Below are 1,029 nucleotides of genomic sequence, written 5' to 3' on the forward strand. Positions count from 1 at the left end.
TGCAGGGTTAGGGTTAGTGACACACAGTAACACACTGCAGGGTTAGGGTTAGTAACACACAGTAACACACTGCAGGGTTAGGGTTAGTAACACACAGTAACACACTGCAGGGCCTGGAGACATGCTATATACATGATGGACACTCGCAGTAACACACACTAGCTAGCAAAGGCTCATATTTACACACGTACTGCAGAACACACTCTTACAGCACATTCTGTATGTTTACAAAATGTATACAACATCTCTCTCTCTTATTCACCACATCCAGATGTATATCTACATGTATCCATGTGAAATCCTAAATTACCCTCACACATCCACTATATCACCACAACACCCTGGTTAACTCCTAAATAACCCTCACACATCCACTATATCACCACAACACCCTGGTTAACTCCTAAATAACCCTCACACATTCACTATATCACCACAACACCCTGGTTAACTCCTAAATAACCTTCACACATCCACTATATCACCACAACACCCTGGTTAACTACTAAATAACCCTCACACATCCACTATATCACCACAACACCCTGGTTAACTCCTAAATAACCTTCACACATTCACTATATCACCACAACACCCTGGTTAACTCCTAAATAACCCTCACACATCCACCATATCACCACAACACCCTGGTTAACTCCTAAATAACCCTCACACATTCACTATATCTACCACACAGTATCTATTCCCATTTTGCACTCTCAATGTCAATAAATGTCAATGATTGTCAGACTCTTAGTGAGAGTGTTAACAGTGTCTGTGGTGTGAGGCCTCTGGCCATGTCACCTGTACCCAGCAACAGTAGCCTGTTAGTGGATAGGCTGGGTGAGAGAGGGGCCCTGGCCTGGGTAGTTACACAGGACAGCACAGGAGAGGAGAGGACTGTTAATGCAGTGAAGCTCTGCTCTGCCCCCCAGCCAGGCTCACACTGATTCCAGTTCTATTCCCAGAGGACACACACACACACACACACACACACACACACACACACACACACACACACACACACAC

At 44.9% G+C, this 1,029-nt stretch overlaps 1 protein-coding gene across 1 annotated transcript in view; it reads left to right on the plus strand.

The window, feature by feature from the left end:
• The window catches only part of LOC112071875 (plexin-A2-like), a 30,773-nt gene extending 29,823 nt beyond the window's left edge, over nucleotides 1-950 (plus strand). The window contains exon 4 of the mRNA XM_024139307.1: nucleotides 750-950. Within this exon, the coding sequence (XP_023995075.1) occupies nucleotides 750-950 (201 nt within the window). The remainder of the gene's footprint in view (nucleotides 1-749) is intronic.
• Nucleotides 951-1,029: the final 79 nt, after the last annotated feature.

Source organism: Salvelinus sp. IW2-2015, unplaced genomic scaffold, assembly GCF_002910315.2.
Source record: "Salvelinus sp. IW2-2015 unplaced genomic scaffold, ASM291031v2 Un_scaffold1754, whole genome shotgun sequence".
Taxonomy (NCBI): Eukaryota; Metazoa; Chordata; class Actinopteri; order Salmoniformes; family Salmonidae; genus Salvelinus; species Salvelinus sp. IW2-2015.